We start from the raw sequence: 19,782 nt of genomic DNA, 5'->3' as shown, positions 1-19,782 counted from the left end.
TCTTCTTTAGATTTGTACCAGTATACAGCCAAAAGAGAAAGGGATGCTAGCTAAGAAAGTCATACAAGAGTTTACTGGCCTTCAGAAAGTGTCCTCCTTTTCATTATAAAGGGGTGTGTGTGTGTGTGTGTGTGTGTGTGTGTGTGTGTGTGTGTGTGTGTGTAGAGAGAGAGGCAAAAACAGAGGGTTTATGTGTAGAGAAACTGATTAAAAAATCTCTCTGAGATTTTTAAGATGAGGGCCAGAGATGTAGCATTTGCCGCTCCAGAGGATGCTTTCGTTTTTCCCGAAAATTTCTTTTAAGCAGCCGAGTGTACTTCTAATGAATAAGATATGTTGAACAACTCTACGGGCATTTTAAATGGTATCAGATACTAAAACTTACTAGCACAAATCTCAGATTTCCCTTCCTTTTCACGTCTTCTACTCATGGATTTTGAACAGAAAGAGATTTAAGATGGAAAAAGAACATGTGAAGCTAGCCTAGTTATGATTGTGCTCTTGAACTACAGTTTATGGCAAATGACTTTAAGCAGTTTAATTAGAAGAAAAGTTTAATGGATGTTTATTGAGTTCATTCCCCTGATGATGAAAACCTTAGGTACTGTTGCATGGCCATGAAATTCTGATAGTACTGTATTGTTTTTTAAAACATGAAGTTAAAGTGGTAATAGTGACCTAACTAGAATCTTTTTCAATGCAATAGAATTAAAAATTATGGATAATACTCTACCCTTCCCTACAATTCTGTACAGCCTAAGAGACAAGTCATGCTCTAGAGTGAAAAGGGTTTATGTAGTTTATGCGACACAGAGGCAGTGGTTAAGAATTGAGTTTCTGGCATCCACTCTGGGACCAAGATGATGGTTATGCTCAAACTATGTTAGGAGTGATTGCAACCCAAACAGAATATCTTTTAAAATGATTTATTTTTTTCACCTTAGCTTCACCTTGCCCCCCTCAATGCCTAACTAGTTTCTTCTGATTTCATGCCCTTTAAATTGAACTTTCAAACTCTCCTCTATTCTGTGTAACTGTGATGCTTTTATGAGGACTCTGTGAGAAGTCAATATCCAATTTAATTTTTTCCTACAAAATTGAAACTTATTTTGTGCGATGAAGTCACTGCTCAGAAATAATTCGTGGCCTTGTTGACACAGAAATTCAACATGTTTCCATGAAGGTCCATTAGAAACCGAGTGAGTTTTAAAAACATTTGATAATCTATCCTAATGAAGATATTTCATAAGGCATTTACATTGTTTCTCTTTCAATCACTAGGACAAGAACAAAATTAAAACAAGCCCCTGACTAATCTTGTGAGATGAGGGCAGTAAAGATTTCTTTTTAAAGCAAACACAATTTCTTTCTCAAGTTGTTCTGATGTTTAATAACAGTTTGCTGTTATTTATGTATTTTATGTGCTTCTTTGATCAGATACAAATTTTAGTAGGGAAATAAGCAAACATTCCTAAAAATGAATTATAAACAACTGTATTTTAGAATACTAAAAGGATTTTAAAACTTCCCACTCAGCAAAGTTAATATTTTTCCCTAATTGAAATAATGGAAAAACAAAAGTGTAGACACTTCCACGGCTTTGGGGAAACGATCTTCATGCCCCCAAGGTCATGTTTCTTAGCAGCCATTGTTGGGATCTGCTTCCACTACAGTCCTGCATGGTAGGCACCATTTTGTCTTCTTCGGAAGGTTCATCGAGGCATTGGTTACTGTTAACATGCCTCAAGGTGAGTCTCTGTAAAAGATAACCAATAATCAGTGCAACCTATTTTATCTTGAACTTCACTAGCTCATCAGATTAAATCTCTTCTAAAAATCCCTTATTTTTTTTACTGTAAACCCAGTGATCTATATGTTTGTGAATCAAACTGTGCATGTGGCTGTGAATTATTATATAACTTTTAGTGTTACAGTTTCATTGTCTAATGCACCTTTAGCTGCAGATGGTTAAGGAAATTGGCTGACCTTTATCATGCATTGCCAAGAATTCAGGCTCCTTTGCAAAAAGCCCATTTGTGAGCTCTGAGTTCACTTGAGGGCTGCAAATATTAACATGCTTTCACAAAGCCTTCGTTTTCTTAGGCGTGTGTTCTTCAGTAACCATTTGGTAAACATGCAAAGAGATGTCACAGCTGTGACCCAAATGAACAAAACTGCTAGAGATGTTCCCATTTCAAAATACTAAACACACCATAGTATCTGTGCCTATGAGACATTCAGTGTAGAAGAATGATTATCATAGCAACAAAGAACTTGATAGTATGTTCACCATATTTTGGTTTTCATTTTTAAGCATATTAAAAATGTCAGTGCCAAATATAAAAAGGGATGTTATGGTCATATATTTTAAAATCTTATATCTATATTTTACTTTCTGCATAATAGTGATTTTCATTAATAAGCATCCTCTCAGTACCCAAATGCTGAAATGTAATTTCAGTAATTGTACCATGTGAACCAGTCGTCACATATTTTGTCTTTTGAGTTCACATTTATATAATTTTTTAAAGTTTTATTTTGAGAGAGCGAGAAAGAAAGAGAACATGAGCAGGAGAGGGACAGAGAGAGAAAGAAAGAAGGACAGAGAGAGAGAATCCAAGCATGCCCTGTGCTGTCGGCACAGAGCCTGATGCAGGGCTCAAACTCAGGAACCATGAGATCATGACCTGAGCCAAAACAAGAGTTGGATGCTTAACCAACTGAGCCACCCAGGAGCCCCAAGTTCACATTTATATTTTGAAATCATACTTTTAAACTTTTCAAACATACATTTTAAATCCACATGTTTTATGCATATTGACTTATGCACATAAATTATATAAATTTCTGCTCAGTTTCATGGGCAATGCCTAGAATCCTCTTATATGGAAAAACTCCCAACCTGAAGAAAAGTGTTTGAACATATGGCAGGTGATTTGCCGGTATATCTTGAAAAAAGCACACATTATACTTTTGTTGCAAATACCAAAACTAAAGGTAGACAAGTCTTTTTGGGGGAAGTGGGGGGTGGATCTTGATATTACCCTGAAAGTTGGATTTTAAAAATGTGGAGGGAGCACCTGGGTGGCTCAGTCAATTCAGCACCCAGTTCTTGATTTTGGCTCAGGTCATAATCTCACAGTTCTGAGATTTAGCTGCATAGGGGTCTGTGCTGCCTAAGATTCTCTGTGTCCATTCCCCTGTGTGCATACACACCCTCTCTCTCAAAAAAAAAAAAAAAAAAACAAACAAAAAAAAAAAAAAAAAAAAAAAAAACAGGGGGCATGAAATAAAAATGGTGGAGAAACACTGCCTGGACAGTTGTAATTTGTTTGGATTAGGACTGCAAATACCCTGGACTGCACTGTCCTGAGAAGAGATGGGATGGAAAATAGGCTTGTGGGGGATGCTTAATAGACAACAAGCAGGAAATTAAAAGCACAAGGCTATTAAACGTGAAGAAGATTTCAAGATTGAGGCCTTTGTTGCTCTTTCAATACATGAAATCAAGCTATTTATACTAAAAAGAGAGAGAAAATGAAATGGCAAAATATAGGCAAGAAGATGGCTTATGATGCTAGAAATTATGCTGTTGGCTAATGAACCAGCAACCAACTTGAAAAACAAAACATTTTTTCTAGAAAATTTTCATTAAAATCAACAAAATATTCTTTATTCTTGTTACTTACCTGAGGTCCTTCGTATATACATGTCCTCTTTCAAAAAAAAGCAATTTAGCCTTGATTGCTTCCATTAGATTTTTTTTTAATGTGACTTTAAGGACCAGCTTATCAAGTACATAATGATAATTTACACAATATTAGTATATTTTCCTAAAAAGTATTTTCTTTGAAGGAATTCGTTAATAGTCAAAAGTCACCACTGTAAAGATAACAAAGAACTCACCAAAAACCTCTCCTTTTTAACGTAGTGCAGTAGAAAGACCAGACCTTTTAGCGTCAGGTAGACCTCAGTTTGAATTCCTGTTGCCCCAGTTACCAGCCATGAACACTTGGGCAAGCCACCAAATCATTCTGAGGACCTGATTCTTTATCAGAAAATGCTTAACTATACATATGAGTATTTAAAAATGCTCTTTTCCCATCTGCTTAACAAATTTAACCTTTATTCAACTATATAACTGTGATCCCCCTTAGTGATCTGATAAGGGTAACAATGTTAACATGTTTCTAGGCAACATTAAAAATAACTTCTGAATGATAAACTGCATCTGTATCTGACACGCCACATTATAAACACCTGATAGGAAACCAAATCCTGGGCATCTCTAAGCACCAAGGCTTGTAGTTTTGCATACTCTTTTGGGTTCCTCAGAGCTGGGCCTATGGAGTGGTTACATACATACGTGTTCAGTGCTTCAAGGGTGGTTGCCACACCACCCTGATATGGCTCTCATCCCTTCACAGAGGGCTGTCACCTGTTGAAGAGCTAGCTCCCCTAAGGCTAGATGAACTGCTGCAGGGTCTGCTGACAGAAGCAAGTCGTGGTTTCTGCCCTAGAATTATGTAAATAAACTTGGGACACTAAGTGTCAAGTTAACTCTAAGAAGACCCCTTTTGGGCATTACACTGCCAGGTAGGCTTTGAAAACAAGCTAAGATAATACATGTAAATTACCTTGTACACAAGTTCTCTGTGCAAAACGTCCAAACTTTCCCAGCTTTCTAACACGTCTCAAATGTAGTTCTAATGTAAATAATGCCCCTTGTCTTCACTCGTCTCCATACCCCATTCAGCCTTGTCACTGAGCATTCCAAGCTCCATTGTGTCTTCTACTAACAACTTGAACTGGTTCATTCGAACCAGAATAATGCCCTAACTTCCCATGTGTTCTCATAGGAAGCTATTGCACAATGTAATGTCCTTTATTTACAGGACGATAATCCCCTTAAGATCAAGAACTAGGACATGTTCTTATTTGCACTCTTTATAAGAATTCCATACTGGTTTTTTGACTTAAACTGAATAACAATTCTTTTCATTGCTTACTGAGAAGATATTCACAAATCACACAGGTGATAAAATGTATAATTTTTAAAAAGCTTTTATTGTATCACTTAGCCAACCACAAAGAAAATCTTAGATATAATTTACATTATAAACTTACTGAAAATTACATTTTAGTTTTCAAAAATGCATTTCCTTAAAGCTTCAGGTTAAAATAATAAATTTTAGAAAAGCTACCCTAAATCTGCACACAATGGAAGTATCTGAATAAAAAATTAACAAGATTTATTAATTTTAATGTCCCCAAAACAATCCATAGTTTTGGCTATGTTTTTTTTAATTGATTATTTTTAGCTCTAATGCAAAATCTATTATATAAACATGACTATAGTTAGCCTAAGAAAGCTAATATGTCATAATGTATTCCATTAATTATATTTATGCATATATAAATATTTGAAATAAAGTAAAAACTGGAAAATGTCTATTAATAATTGACCAAACACTTCTTAATATAGTCAGCCTCCAAATTAATAAGCAGCTAAAAGTAAAAGACAGAAAAGTAACTCCATGGAGAAATAGCACATAAAGATTTTTCTTAAGTACATTTTAAAGAATTTCTAGATTTCAACAACAGAACATAACAAAAATAGTAAAATAAATTTAACAGTCTGCAAAACAAATTTACAAGACTTATTAGAGAATGTAATCAGTAGGATTCTCAAAAATATTTCTAAAAACTTCCATTCTTGTATAGTTTCTTAGTAGCCATTTTTGCAAAGGGCTATCATTACATGTTTCCACAGTGGGCTTCTGGGAGCCATCAGCTACTTTGCTTACTGAGAGACAGGACTGGGTGATTATGTGAAGAAGAGTGTGGGTCTGTTTGACAAAGAAAATAATGAATAATGACAAAATCAAGTACAAAGGCAGTAATAAATCAATCATTCTTGGCAACATACAATTTCTACTGGGTAAGGATGGAAGGCACACGTCATAATAATTGCATCCATGGAGCTAAGAGCCACATCCTTTTAGATGACTTTAGTATCAACTGTATTAAGTAGGAGCAAATGAAGATAAGACTGGGAAGATGGAGCAGAGCCTGAGATCAGATGTTGAAACATTTTGAGCAAAAGGTTATTTTGGACAGAAAAGGTATATTCTCAATGTTCACTCTAGTGATAAAAATATTTTTTTATAGTGCTAAGTGGGTTATTTTGTGAGTAGATATTCAAAATTGTTGAATACCCAGAGTTTTTTTCAGTTACGGTTTGTGAGTTCCTCACTCCTTTGCCCTAAACTTGAACAGATGCCAGGGAAGAATCCAGGGGAGAATATATTGATTTAATGTTTTGCTTTACTTTGTACAGTATGGTACTCAAATTGTTTCCACCATGTTTCATGCAGCTGACCTGTGTTAAAAGTGTTGCACATGTGCATTGCCGAATTCATCTAAATGTCAATTAGCAAGTTAATGAAGAGAGGAAAAAGAAAAGGTCAGCTCCACTTGGGCTCTTAATTTGACCTAATTCTCCAAACACAATTTGTAATTAATTTGTTTCTTGTTTTCGGTCTATTTCCTCCTCAGGAGCATTAGCTCCAGGAAGGCCAGTAACTATAACTATATATACATCAAGCCTAGTGCCTGCCCACAGGAGGCTCTTTATAAGTTCTGATTGAAACACTTATGAAAGGCCAATGCAGAAAATAAATTCTGTTAAAATTAAACTACATCTCTTTTGCTGCTTAATGGACACAAATCATTGGATTTTCTATTTCAAGGACTTAGTGTCTATAGTAAAATTGTAGACAAATGATTTATAAATCTACAAAGGGTAACATGTATATATTATCATATATATGATTGTCATATATAATTTATACTTAAGATTTTATATATACATATATATGTGTGTGTGTGTATATATATATATGTATATATATATATATATATATATATATATATATATATATATATATATATATATTTAGCCAAACTTGAATTTCCTATCTATACTGTTGAAAATTCCTAAACTTGATAATCCTCTATCTTCAGTGATGTTTCTTTTCATAATAAATTCTTCTTGGTAAATGTCATGTTAACATCAAAGACTTTAGTGTTAGTGATTGTGAATTTCATCTTTTATTAAAACGAAAAATGAATTATAAAGTTTTCCTTGAATTCAAACAAAACAAAACTTGCTTTACCTATTCTCAGGAAATATAACTCCAGAGCATACAGTATAAAATTTTCCATAAAAAATACTATTATAATATTTCCCCTAAAGTGTTTATCACATGAGTGACCATGAAAAACATTCAAAGAACTTTCACTCCTGGTACTTCTGAAAAGCCAGTAAGGGGGTGCCTGAGTGGCTCAGTCAGTTGGGACTCTGACTTCAGCTCAGGTCATGATCTCATGGTTTGTGAGTTCGAGCTCTGCGTTGGGCTCTGTGCTGATAGCTCAGAGCCTGGAGCCTGCTTCGGATTCTGTGTTTCCCCCTCCTCTGCCCCTCCCCTGCTCATGCTCTGTCTCTATCACTCAATAATGAATAAATGTTAAAAATTTTTTAAAGCCATTAAGCCAGAAGAAAAATTAGAAATCTCAAATAATCCCATTGGGATAAAAAGTATTTTTTATTTAAAAAAACCCACAAAAACATTGAGTTTTCATTTGAAAAATAAGTGTAGTTTACTTATTTTTTCTCAGTGTTTCTCAATGATTAATATTTTATGTGTTTTCTAGTTATTTTTAGTGCTCATATTATGCAAATTTATATTCATCTAATGAAATATCCTTCCACTTTATCGTGATCTTTCTTATTCTGTATTCAAATAATCTAAAAACATAAGAATTACACAATTTCTACAAAGTAGATTTGCCAAAAATCCTTTCCCTTTTCCATTTGGGGGAGTATCTTTCCAATTTGGAGCTATTATAAATAATGTTTTCATAAACACCTCTGAACATCTCTCTCCACATGTATAGTCACTTATTTAGAAATTATTCTTGAAGTGAAATCACAAGATCAAAAGGTATAAACCTTTTAATACATACTAGCAAAGTTTAAAAAAAATCTCCGATACTTGTTTTGTAATAATAGCAGTGGCAGCTAACATTTCTCATGCTTATTATATGCTAGGATACTGCATGGGTGTCAGTCTTACTACATCTACACCAGTGTTGTGTGTTCCATTAAAAACATTTCTTGACAGACAGGATAGAGAAATAAATATAAGAACACATGTGAAATGATTTTTTTTATTTACGTATTTCTGATAGTTCTAAATAGCCAATGACAATGAAAGAGAAAGTTAATTTAAATATTTCTCCTGTGCTGATTATTCAAGACCTTGCATAGTTTTATATTAGGTATACTTTTTATTTTCTATGAATTACTCTTTATTAAGCATATCAGCCCTTATCGTACTTGTTGCAAATGCCTCTCACAACTTTGGAGGACTGTCATGTTAATTCAGTTTTGAAGGTAATGTGACATACAGGCTGACATGAAGCATACTGCCGAATATCTTCCTATTGCTTTATTTAAAATATTGGCTGGAAAACAAGGTAAGATGAACCCTAAGCCAGGATTGGTTTTTGTTTATAACCTTACTTAATCATTTTCCTTTGAAGTATAAAACATTAGTATTTTCTGGGATTTACAAAATTTGAATTATACTATTTAAAGATGTATAAGAAAATAATTCCTGTCTTTAAACATATACATATGTTTTGCTATCTAAGACAGGATGTGTCATGCATGGAGTATCCCTAAATCTACCCTTTTGAAAAGATAATTACTATTGAAAGCCAAGTGACCTCAGACTAAGAAAACGAGTTTAATGACAAAGTAAGAATTATAAAATTAGGTCATACTTTTGCATCTTCTTTATTAGAAAGCACTAAGTGAAAAACTTGATAATTTAATGAATGGATAGAAGTGACTGCCTGGTCGGTTAAAGAACCAATCAATCATACAGGCTTCAGTTCAAAAGATTCCTTACTAAAATTTAGTTTAGAAAGTTAAAAATTTAAAATGAAACTCGATTGTTATATATAATATGCAAAAACAATGTTATATTCAATAGCAAAGGCAGTAAGATTTCCCCTATTGATAAAGTATGAAATAATAATTATTTAAAGAGTAATATATAATGAAGTTATTCAAAATATTAAGTATGATCTCCTGACATGGTGAACTGTGTTTCATTAGAACAGAATATGAGTATTCTAAAAAAAATGAGTGTAAATGTTTCAGAAACAAGAACTAAAATTACAATACTAAACTATTGAAACTCCTATTCATTAATTGAGTCTACATAAGAAACCACAGCTATGGGACAATGGGAATGTGGAAAGGTAACACTAGTCAGATATACACAGTCTTCTAAAGGTAAATTGAGTCACTGTTTTTATTAGGAGTGCTACACAGGGAAATGGCTGGGTTGCCATTATAGATTACTTACCTTGAAATTATATTGCCATTTACCTGCTTTCTGATGAAGGTAAAAGGAGGAGGTGTTAGGTAAAGTCTAAATATAAGCTTCTGTGATTTCAGTAAATATCAGTCCAACATATTTTACCTACTGAAAAAAATCCCTTATCTTGTGACTGTGGGAAACATTTGATACAGATGGATATTGAATTCATTTTTTCAGTCAACTTGCTCAGTCACATGAAAAACAAGACTTATTTTTAGCATCATATTTTGCTCCCTTATTTTTTTCTTTGTTGCGTAGTGTTTGTTGAGCATAAGTGCTCTGTCCTAAAATTAGATTCTTACACTGTATATAGCTGCTTGAATGTTCAAAAAGAAATGTGATTATATGCGCTTATTGTCAGAAAATGTAAATTTCAAATGCATTGGAACACAACTGCAATGTTCAAATTGAATATAAGGAAATCTAAGTAGAATAGAATGGATGGATGACAACTTTATAAAAATAATTTTTAAAATGTTTCAGTGCGATGAAATTTAGATTTGTTTTTCTTTTTTGTTCTAATTCTGTGGCAGTTGCTTTCATAGCACCATAGTGTTCGGGTAATTGATTTAAGAGGTTATAGACCAGGTAAGGATCTTGTAGTTTTGTTGGTGATGCTCAGTTGCCCCCAAACTGAACATGTTTAGCCAGGTATAAAGTGATACCGAATTAAATTCATGGCTGTATTAAAAAAAATATTAAGAAAGTGAAAAATTCTATGTTTCAAATTAAAGTTGGCCAAAGACATGTATCTGTTGCCAACATGTGCTTAGTTTCACTCAAATAAAAGAACCAATTAGATATTAAATTATGAATATGTATAAAGTTCATAAGCAATTAGACCATACTGACAAAGTGGTTTTATGACTGTTCGTCTAAATAGTCTATTGCAGAACATCTTTCCAAATATTAAGGAAAGGAGAAATTCTATGTGAGTAAAACTGGTAAATTTTATTTAACCAATTGATAATTGATGATATTTAATCCCTTTCATTTATAATAATATACGTTTAGCTTATCAGATCAGCATCATTAAAAGCATCAAATTGTTCCTAGTTTTTCAGTGACCTCAAAAGGCAATGTAGGGTAGTGGAAAAATTGCTGGATTCGGTGCCAGAAACCTGGAGTCTAAAACCTAGAGAAACTGTTTTAACACTGTAAGCTTACATTTACTAATATAAAGAATACAAATAATAATAATATCTTACAGGACTACTATTAGAATTTTTTGAGAAAACAGATGAAGTTATAGACACTCTAAATTTCATTCCCTTCGCTTTTCCCTTCACTCACCCAAGAAGCAAACAAACTGGAGAGGCTCCATGTTTTGAGGCTTTATGATACTGTTTGAATTTTTCTCTGGATTTTCTAATAATTCTCCTTTAATGACTTTTCTAAAATTGAAAGTGCTATGGGAGATGAGGTGATGGAATGTTTCAGTTGTACACACTATGAGATTTGCGGTGGTACCAGTCACTAGCTTTCTTCGATTACTATATTAGAATGTCATTTCTGCCCCCATGGCTGGCAGTGTGATCTTTGTGCTTACTTCCTGCCTGATAAAGGCGGAATGAAGAGAACTTTAAGAAAAGTTTCAGCTCTTGTAATCCTGTGAACTAGACCAAGTTTTATTCTGCTTTGGTAGTATACCACCCTCAGGTTCCTCAAAGAAAACTAATTTTGCCTTTGATAGCAGTAGATAAATAACTGAATTAAAGAAGCAGCAAGTACCACTTTCTACTTCCCACAGGGTGGATGCCAGAAGACCAGCACTACTTGGCAATGACTCCTCTTTCCCAGCACCTCTCACCCTTTACTCCCTGTCCCTCCCCCATCTCTCCTGAAGGCCTGTCACTTTCCAAAGTATATTTATGCCTTTTCTTAACTTTGTGATAATTCCAACAGTTTATAAAAAGACTAAGGAAGATAAGTAGATGTTTGGCCACTGTCTAGACCTTCTCAAACTTTAATATGTATGTAAATGACTTGGGGATTTGTTAAGATGCAGACTCCGATATAGTCTTGTAAAATTCCAAATTTCCAAAAAGTTCCCAGGTGATGTTCCTAGTCTGAGAATCACACTTTGAGTGGTAGGAGTTGGGACTGTTCTGTAGACTAAGTATTAGATTTAAATTTCTTTTAAAAAAAAGTCTCTATTCTTCTGACTTTTTTACAAATAAAATCAGTCTTATTTCAAAGCTGAAAATTCCAGAAAGGTGATTCATTATTCCTACAGTTATTCTATTCTCTTATGACCTCTCCACAGAATGATTTATGCACTCATAAATTTGGCAAAAAATCGATACTATGACTTAAATATTAATTTTAGACAAGTTGAACATCATGATTTAATTTTAAAAACAAACATAGGAGGGTAAAGTATGTTATATAATTATTACTATGATCAGATCTTTTAAAACCTAAACATTTCTTAATATTTATGGAATATTATAAGCTTTATGTGTGTTCCAGAAATGAAGTTTACATGACACAAAATATTCCAATGCTATAAAAATACTACAGTAGCTAACTACTAGTCATCCAAAATAGTAAATTTACAAAAACTATTTATTTGTCTTAGGTGAAGCAATCTATTTTTTTTCCTCTTTTCTTTCAAAATCCCTTAGTATTCAACAGTCTTACTGCTGGCTGATAAAAACGTAAACAAAATACACACCTAAGTACGAATAATATAGTTATTTCAGAAATTAAAGAATCTGAGTTATGACCATAGTAGCCATTGCCCACTCAAAAAATAAGGAAAGTTTGAAGATTAAAAGTGGTACTCTGAAATTCAACACTGCTTTACCTTATCAAAAGTACATATACTCCTTCTCCTTTCCTTATAAATATATATTCTAGATTTCTTAATTTTTAACACCAGGCCAATAAAGTTCTGGGTTCATTGCGAAAACTAAAGAGCAACAGCAACATAAAGTTTTATTTAAAAAAATGCTAGTTGTAGGATTTCTCCTTTTATCTGTACATTTATCTGTACTGTACAGAAGGAGAGAGCCAAGGGTCCAGGTTTACCCCCATGTATTATTAAAGGAAGTATCTTCTGCAGTCTTAATATAAAGGGTGGTGATGATGATAGCTCAAGAGAAAAAATGGGGGTCAGACAAGGTGAACAAGGTACAGAGAAGACGAGTCTGAATAGAACACACTGGTGTGTTATCGGAATGATTCAGGATGTTTGCCCTTAATTATATCACAGAAGAAGAATATTTTATGTCCAAAGAGCTTGATTATATAAATTTTGGAGCCAAATTTTAACCCTACATAATCAATTTCAAATTACATAAAAATTCAGTAAGTTTTCCTGCTAAGAAACTACAACATCATGCAAATTGGAAGGACATTCAAAAAGTTTTTTAAAAGAAGACATTATTACAATATCAATAATACCAACGACTATAGATTGGTTTTTAAAATGTTACACTTGCAGAGTATTTTAGGCTTAGGTAAAACAGTGCATTTGTGAAATTTGTTTACCTCTAGTGCATTATTTATCTTGCAAGAATAGTTCTTATTTTAAGTCACCAACCATTTAATGAGGAAAATGTAACACGGATGACCCAATTCATTTTGTTAAGCAAAGGGAGTGGAAAGGAACGAAGCTGTTTCAAGGCAACTTCCTTATGGAGAAGAAAATATTTCTTTTTTATTAGCTCCATCTGATGGTTGATCTGGTTTTTACACACAGCCTGGCTATAAATTCCCAACAGTAATTTTATTGTTTTCTCTCCCTCTCTTCTATCAGAAAGATGTACTACATTGAGGAAATGCTGCTTGGCTGATTATGTACCTAATTAGGTTATCGAATTTTGCAAAGTATTTACCATTATAAAGAGCATTCTTGCTAATCTTATCAGCTTTTTTCTTTTTTCCTTTAAGTTGGGAAGCTGTAAAATTTTAAATTTGAAAATATTGTTGATAGTGTCCTGTAATGCGCATCTTCATATATACCTCTCACCTAAGCGTAGCTGGCCGCTTGCCTAACTTATATGAAGCATGTACATATGATAACACGTTTTAAGCACATAAAAATGAATTTACTTTCCTTATTCGTGTTTTACACTAGTGGACTAGTTTGGCAAAAACCTATTTATATGCTATACCATCCTCATGCTATCAGATAGAGGCGTGCGTGCTTGAAAATACAGTTCTTCCAATGCAGAAAAAGTAGCTTAGCATTTAAATGTATTTGAAATATATAAATGAGTTTAAGCACTAAATGATAAGTAAATTGAAGAAAATACTGTACCTCCGCATCATATTCCCATAACTGATTTCCTCTCATGTGGTGGCATTTTAACATGATTACAGGTCCGCTGAGTCTAGACACATCCAAGCACAAATCATCAGTTCGGATTTCTTTGTCAGCAGTATAAGAAAACACCTGGGAATATAAAATTCAGCTAATAAAATAATCTTCTTAAAAACAAAAAGAAACCCCACAATATAGCAGATTTCTCTGTGGAAGCATTGATATCAACTTGTGTTTTCAAATAGTGTCTGCCGTGTGATCTTGAGAAAGCTAGTTGACCTCTGAGTCCTTTCCCTGAACTGCAAAATAAGGCAGTGTCATCTGTTTCATAAAGTTTTTGTGAGGCCTCAGTTTAATAAACTAAAATAGTAAATACTTATTATTTTGTGGCACCACATTTCCTGCACTATAGTTGTCTCATATATCATACAACTGGTTCAATAAAACAAACTTTGTTAACCATGTGGGGCTCAACAAAGGGCACTCCTTATTCTCACCACCATACAACCAGTACCCCAGCTCTATAGAGCTCATGATGTCTTTCATAAAGACGTTTAAATCTTTCTTTCCATAGGTACATCATGTAAATTTTATTAAATATTGTCAGTGTGTTTCCAAAGGTTGTAGAATTAGCTTCTCCAGAGAGCTCATTAAAGGTAGGCTCTCTGCTTATCTTATACGGTTATAGCTGGGCTTGGCTACAATTCTCAAAATATCCAACAAATGTCAAGGTGGATTGTGGATTCATTGTTAGCTAATTTAAACTGATACTATAAGAATCTCTTTTTTTAAAATTCCTGGTATGAATAATTTATTTATAACATTGATTATTGAAGGTTCATGAGTTAGTAAGTACCTAAATTATAAAAGTTATTTTCTTCTGTTAGCTATGATAAGCATGGTTCAGTGTTTTGTGGGTATTTTTTTCTTTGCAATGTCAAGAGGGAATATAATAAGGAAGATTATATGAGGATCTTTTAGTTTTCCAATGCAGTCTGATAAAATTGGAGGAAGTCAGCTCTAGAAATCAATTATACACGCTGGAGCCCTGGCCTGTAAGCTAAACAAGTTAGTCTTGAAGGGGTTGGCCTCTTCAGCACCGAGACTCAGGACTTCTCTGAAAATCACAAGTGGTAAGAGGAGAATGCAAAGTCAATGATAAGGATATTCTTCACAAAAGTTGTACATTCTACTCAACAGTATAAAACCTTGAGAAGTATATGAAATTCATTTAATTAAACTATGTAAAATATAGATTTGATGTATTGCACTCAGAAAAAAATTTCCTATCTTTTGTACTTTTTAATGCTCACACTTTTAATGGGAATTATGAGTAACCAAGAGAATAAAAGAAATACCTATCAAACATAAGTACTATATCCTTTCCAAACATGGTATTTATTAATACAATATTCAATTTAATACAAACATATTTAATAGCTGAATTTAGTAGGAGACCTTGATTTGAAGGAGGGAAATTTCTGGAGAAATTTCTTTTATCTTTTGTTTTAATGTGAAGTATAATTTTCCACATTGAAGTATTTTCTTTTAGTTGTATACAGATGCCAGTGTAAATGGAAACACCAAAGCATTCACATTTGCCATTAATTTTGTTTGAGGAATACAATCAGAGCCTGAAAATGATTTTTCCTCAGGTCTCTTATGATAGTTTGGAAACTTTACCACATTCTTTTTTCCTTGATTACTAATTTTAATTCAATCAGTAGCTATCTTAAGTGATTTATACTCAATAAAGATATATTTGTAGAATATATTCTGAGCCTATATACATATAGTACCTGAAATTATGTTTCTTTGGCCTTTGCACTTGAAAAAAAATTAACTGATGTTAAAATGTTTGGTCCACAGATAATTTTTTTCCTAAAAAATCTGTATATAATGCTTTATTTTCTGGCATTAATTTGTTCACAAATCCTAATAATTAATGATTAATTTATTTTTCATACCTGAGAATCTCATTTTTATGCTTGATTACTATTTTTTTTCTTGAAGTAAGTAGCATACTTTATTACACAGTGGTAAATGGAAGGATGGACTTTTTTTTTAATATGAAATTTATTGTCAAATTGGTTTCCATACAACCTCCAGTGCTCATCCCAACAGGTCCCCTCCTCAATGCCCATCACCTACTTTCCCCTCCCTCGCACCCCTCATCTACTCTCTGTTTATTCTCAGTTTTTAAGAGTCTCTTATGGTTTGCCTCCCTCCCTAACTTTTTTTTTCCCCTGTCCCATCTCCATGGTCTTCTGTTACGTTTCTCAGGAGCCACATAAGAGTGAAAACATATGGTATCTGTCTTTCTCTGTATGACTTATTTCACTTAGCATAACACTCTCCAGTTCCGTCCACATTAGTACAAAAGGCCATATTTCATTCTTTCTCATTGCCAAGTCGTATTCCATTGTGTATATAAACCACAATTTTTTTTATCCATTCATCAGTTGATGGACACTTAGGCTCTTTCCACAATGTGGCTATTGTTGAAAGTGCTGCTATAAACATTGGGGTACAAGTGCCCTATGCATCAGCACTCCTGTATCCCTTGGGTAAATTCCTAGCAGTGCTATTGCTGGGTCACAGGGTAGATCTATTTTTTTAAATTTTTTGAGGAACCTCCACACTGTTTTCCAGAGTGGCTGTACCAGTTTGCATTCTCACCAACAGTGCAAGAGGGTTCCCGTTTCTCCACATCCTCTCCACCATCTATAGTCTTCTGATTTGTTCATTTTAGCAACTCTGTCTGACTCGTGTGAGGCGATATCTCAGTGTGGTTTTGATTTTTATTTCCCTGATGAGGAGTGACGTTGAGCATCTTTTCATGTGCCTGTTGGCTATCTGGATGTTTTCTTTAGAGAAATGTCTATTCATGTTTTCTACCCATTTATTCACTGGATTATTTGTTTTTTGGGTGTAGAGTTTGGTGAGTTCTTTATAGATTTTGGATACTAGCCCTTTGTCTGATATGTCATTTGCAAATATCTTCTCCCATTGTGTCAGTTGCCTTTTAGTTTTGTTGATTGTTTCCTTGCAGTGCAGAAGCTTTTTATCTTCATCAGGTCCCAATAGTTCATTTTTGCTTTTAATTCCCTTGCCTTTGGAGATGCATCAAGTAAGAAATTGCTGTGGCTGAGGTCAGAGAGGTTTTTGCCTGCTTTCTCCTCTAGGGTTTTGATGGTTTCCTGTCTCACATTCAGGTCCTTTATCCATTTTGAGTTTATTTTTGTAAATGGTGTAAGAAAGTGGTCTAGGTCATTCTTCTGCATGTTGCTGTCCAGTTCTCCCAGCACCATTTGTTAAAGAGACTGTTTTCCATTGGATATTCTTTCCTGCTTTGTCAAAGATTAGTTGGCCATACATTTGTGGGTCCAATGCTGGAGTCTCTATTCTGTTCCATTGGTCTATGTGTCTGTTTTTGTGCCAATAGCATGCTGTCTTGGTGATTACAGCTTTGTAGTAGAGGCTAAAGTCTGGAATTGTGATGCCTCCTTCTTTGGTCTTCTTCAATATTATTTTGGCTATTCAGGGTCTTTTGTGGTTCCATACAAATTTTAGGATTGCTTGTTCTAGCTTCGAGAAGAATGCTGGTGCAATTTTGATTGGGATTGCATTGAATGTGTAGATTGCTTTGAGTAGTATTAACATTTTAATAATATTTATTCTTCTAATCATTGAGCACGGAATGTTTTTCCATTTCTTTGTATCTTCTTCAATTTCCTTCATAAGCTTTCTATAGTTTTCAGCATACAGGTCTTTTACATCTTCGGTTAGGTTTATTCCTATGTATTTATGCTTCTTGGTGCAATCATGAATGGAATCAGTTTGTCTTTCTGTTGCTTCATTATTAGTGTATGAAAATGAAACTGATTTCTGTACATTAATTTTGTATCCTGTGACTTTACTGAATTCATGTATCAGTTGTAGTAGACTTTTGGTGGAGTCTATTGGGTGTTCCATGTACAATATCATGTCATCTGCAAAAAGTGAAAGCTTGACTTCATCTTTGCCAATTTTGATGCCTTTAATTTCCTTTTGTTGTCTGATTGCTGATGCTAGCACTTCCAACACTATGTTAAACAACAGCAGTGAGAGTGGACATCCCTGTTGTGTTCCTGATCTCGGGGAAAGCTCTCCGTTTTCCCCATTGAGGATGATATTAGCTGTGGGCTTTTCATAAACGGCTTTATGATGTTTAAGTATGTTCCTTCTATCCCGACTTTCTCGAGGGTTTTTATTAACAAAGGCTGAATTTTATCAAATGCTTTTTCTGCATCGATTGACAGGATCATATGGTTCTTTTCTCGTATTAATGTGATGTATCACATTGATTTGCGAATGTTGAACCAGCCCTGCAGCCCAGGAATGAATCCCACTTGATCATGGTGAGGAATTGTTTTTATATGCTGTTGAATTCTATTTGCTAGTATCTTGCTGAGAATTTTTGCATCCATATTCATCAGGGATATTGGCCTGTAGTTCTCTTTTTTTTGCTGGCTCTCTGTCTGGTTTGGGAATCAAAGTAATGCCGTCTTCATAGAATGAGTCTGGAAGTTTTCCTTCTCTTTCTGTTTTTTTGGAACAGCTTGAGAAGGATAGGTATTATCACTGCTTTAAATGTCTGGTAGAATTCCCCAGGGAAGCCATCTGGTCCTGGACTCTTATTTGTCGGGAGATTTTTGATAACTGATTCAATTTCTTCACTGGTTTTGGGTCTGTTCAAGTTTTCTATTTCTTCCTGTTTGAGTTTTGGAAGTGGGTGGGTGCTTAGGAATTTGTCCATTTCTTCCAGGTTGTCCAGTTTGTTGGCATGTAATTTTTCATAGTATTCCCTGATAATTGTATTTCTGAGGGATTGGTTGTAATAATCCCATTTTCATTCATGATTTTATCTATTTGGGTCCTCTCCCTTTTTTTTTTTTTTTTTTTTTTTTTTTTTTTTTTTTTTTTGAGAAGCCTGGCTAGAGGTTTATCAATTTTGTTTATTTTTTTTTAAAAACCAACTCTTAGTTTCATTGATCTTTACAGATTTTTTAGATTCTATATTGTTTATTTCTGCTCTGATCTTTATTATTTCTCTTCTTCTGCTGGGTTTGGGGTGTCTTTGCTGTTCTGCTTCCAGATCCTTTAGGTATGCTGTTAGATTTTGTATTTGGGATTTTTCTTGTTTCTTGAGATAGGCCTGGATTGCAATGTGTTTTCCTCTCAGGACTGCCTTTGCTGCATCCCAAAGCATTTGGATTGTTGTATTTTCATTTTCATTTGTTTTCATATATTTTTTAATTTCTTCTCTAATTGCCTGGTTGACCCATTCATTCTGTAGTAGGGTGTTCTTTAACCTCCATGCTTTTGGAGGTTTTCCAGACTTTTTCCTGTGGTTGATTTCAAGCTTCATAGCATTGTGGTCTGAAAGTATGCATGGTATGATTTCAATTCTTGTATACTTATGAAGGGCTGTTTTGTGACCCCGTATGTGATCTATCTTGGAGAATGTTCCATGTGTACTCGAGAAAAAAGTATATTCTGTTTCTTTGGGATGCAGAGTTCTAAATATATCTGTCAAGTCCATCTGATCCAAGGTATCATTCAGGGCCCTTGTTTCTTTATTGATCCTTGTCTAGATGATCTCCATTGTTGTAAGTGGAGTATTAAAGTCCCCTGCAATTACCACATTCTTATCAATAAGGTTTCTTATGTTTGTGATTGTTTTGTATATTTGGGGGCTCTCATATTTGGTGCATAGACATTTATAATTGTTAGCCCTTCCTGATGGATAGACCCTGTAATTATTATATAATGCCCTTCTTCATCTCTTGTTACAGCCTTCAATTTAAAGTCTAGTTTGGGGGCTCCTGGGTGCCTCAGTCGTTTGAGTGTCCAACTTCAGCTCGGGTCATGATCTTGTGATCTGTGAGTTTGAGCCCTGCATCGGGCTCTGTGCTGACAACTCAATGCCTGGAGCCTCCTTTGGATTCTGTGTCTCCCTCTGTCTCTGTCCCTCCCCTGCTCGTGCACTCGCTCTCTCTCTCTCTCTCTCTCTCT

The 19,782-nt window shown here is 34.2% G+C and overlaps 1 protein-coding gene across 5 annotated transcripts in view; it reads right to left on the bottom strand.

Moving 5' to 3' along the window:
* Positions 1–910: 910 nt before the first annotated feature.
* Positions 911–19,782, bottom strand: part of GALNT13 (polypeptide N-acetylgalactosaminyltransferase 13) — a 581,924-nt gene continuing 563,052 nt past the window's right edge. For 3 of the 5 annotated variants that reach the window (XM_045033831.1, XM_023259332.2, XM_019838119.3), the window contains 3 exons: positions 13,723–13,857; positions 9,441–9,470; positions 5,049–5,849 (listed from right to left, as the gene is read on the bottom strand). In XM_045033831.1, the coding sequence (XP_044889766.1) occupies positions 5,664–5,849; positions 9,441–9,470; positions 13,723–13,857 (351 nt within the window). In that variant the 3' untranslated portion in view covers positions 5,049–5,663. Of the gene's footprint in view, positions 1,757–5,048; positions 5,850–9,440; positions 9,471–13,722; positions 13,858–19,782 lie in introns of those variants that run through there. The other 2 variants (XM_011285258.4, XM_019838120.3) reach the window with 2 other exon arrangements.

The sequence above is a fragment of the Felis catus genome, chromosome C1, assembly GCF_018350175.1.
Source record: "Felis catus isolate Fca126 chromosome C1, F.catus_Fca126_mat1.0, whole genome shotgun sequence".
Classification (NCBI taxonomy): domain Eukaryota; kingdom Metazoa; phylum Chordata; class Mammalia; order Carnivora; family Felidae; genus Felis; species Felis catus.
Note: the sequence above shows the minus strand (reverse complement) of the source record. Positions and strands in the feature narration are given on the sequence as shown.